This window comes from Echinops telfairi, unplaced genomic scaffold, assembly GCF_000313985.2.
Source record: "Echinops telfairi isolate 266 unplaced genomic scaffold, ASM31398v2 ScPeMD7_30;HRSCAF=105, whole genome shotgun sequence".
NCBI lineage: Eukaryota > Metazoa > Chordata > Mammalia > Afrosoricida > Tenrecidae > Echinops > Echinops telfairi.
This window is the reverse complement of record NW_022103927.1, coordinates 4,338,156-4,339,864: the sequence shown is the minus strand read 5'-3', so window position 1 is coordinate 4,339,864 and position 1,709 is coordinate 4,338,156. Positions and strand designations below refer to the sequence as shown.

Here is a 1,709-nt window from a genome sequence, read left to right as displayed (position 1 = left end):
CACAGGCCTCCTCCTGGGTCCAGCTGGGTGGGGGGGAGGGCGTTCTGGCCAGGCCCACCCTCCTGCGTCGGAGAGGGGGGCTCCATGCGCTGGAACATGAGGGGTGTCCGGTTCTGGGAATGCAGAGGGCAGTGTTTGTGTGTATGTGGGAGACCGTGGGGAAGGGGTAGAGCCAAGTCTCTGGGTAGAACGGCAAGAACTCATGGGGAGACGACCTTGGAGGGTGCCCCCTACCCCGCACCAGGGCTGAAACCCGAGAAGTCTACTGACACCTCCAACACACGCACCCTGCTCCAGCAGGGCCCACGCTCCTTCCAAAAGTGCCCAGGCTCGGCCCCCATCCTGTCAGTTCCCTCTGTGGCCACCAGAGGGTGCCACCAACATGCGCCGTTAGGGCGAGTAGTCCTTGGTCCACTCAGGCCTCTAGGGCTCCCACGGACACAGGGAAAACCCCACATCCTCCCTGGGGCCCACGGCTGCTGCATGGCCGACCTGGTCATTTCCTGCCCTCGTCTCCGCCCACTGGCCTCCTCGCTGCTCCCCAAACTCACCAGGCACGGCTGAGCCTCAGGGTTGTGGCACTGGTGCTCTCTGTGCCAGGAGGGCCCTTTCTCTGGCCAGACTTCCTTCAGCTTGGCTCACAGGTCACCTCCTCAGGGAGACCCCTGTTCCCTGTCCCCTGAGTACCCTTTCCCATTTGTCTCAAAGAGGCCCCCCGCCCTCCAGCACCGTGTCACCTGATCCACGAGAGCCGGACTCAGGAGGGCCTCTGTGCCCCACTCCACCTTGCAGGGATCTGTCCGGGCATTGGCCCCCCCACCCCTGTCCTGATTGGTGTCTGTGGGTTGACCAGGGCCCTGAAGCCCTGGGCGGCATACCTGCTCCTCACGCATGGCCTGCAGCTTCTTGGCCTTGCTCTGCCGGTAGTACTCCATTATCATCATAGCAGCGTAAATCTTCCCCACTGTCAAGTCCGTGGCTGGGGAGGGAGGGCTTATCGTGGGGAGGGCGCTCCTTATCCGCACCCCCCAGCCCAGGCCAGAGCCCTGGGGCAAGGCTCTTACACTTGTGAGGCGTGACCAGCAGGTCTAGCGTCTTCTGGGACAGGTTGGGCCAAATGGCCATCATCTCCTTGCGCAGTTCGGCGTCCATCTGCTGCTTGTCAGCTCCGCCTGCAACGTGGACACAGTGGCTCTGAGCTCGGGAGTGCAGGACAACGCTGTCCTGGTCCCCATGGGGTCCCCAGTGGCCCAGGCTGCCTGGAGGAGGGCCTGGCATCAGGAGGAGTCACGAACCACAGTGGGGCTTGCACTGGTCACCCCTCCCCTTGCTGTGCCTCAGTCTCCACTCTGTGCAACGAGGGGCCACAGTCCCTGCCACACTGGGTCATGTGTGTGCCACGGGTCTACAGGGCCACCCAGGGAGGCTGGGACACCCGCAGGTCCCTTGGCTCCCTGTCTACCTGTTCCCACCCACATCCTTGGTGGGATTTGGCTCCGTAGGGCTCTCCTAGCCAGGGCTTGCTCAGGCAGTGGCCAGGGTTCTGGCCCCTCTGCCATTTGTAGCAGGAGGGTGGGCCTTGCTGGCCCCTTGTGGGGGCTGGGGCCAGGGCCAGTGTGATCAGTGACATGTCCTGTGGGGCCCGGGCAAAGGCCTCCAGTGTGGCCGCTGGTGATACTCTCAAACCCAGGGGGCCTCAAACTACGGCC

General features: G+C 63.9%; 1 protein-coding gene across 1 annotated transcript in view; it reads right to left on the bottom strand.

Moving 5' to 3' along the window:
- Positions 1-1,709, bottom strand: part of CACNA1A (calcium voltage-gated channel subunit alpha1 A) — a gene marked incomplete at its 3' end in the record, with an annotated part of 251,525 nt that overhangs the window by 4,719 nt on the left and 245,097 nt on the right. Inside the window, exons 45-47 of the mRNA XM_045289704.1 lie at positions 1,065-1,172; positions 879-979; positions 4-113 (exon numbers count right to left, since the gene is read on the bottom strand). Of these exons, the coding sequence (XP_045145639.1) occupies positions 4-113; positions 879-979; positions 1,065-1,172 (319 nt within the window). The remainder of the gene's footprint in view (positions 1-3; positions 114-878; positions 980-1,064; positions 1,173-1,709) is intronic.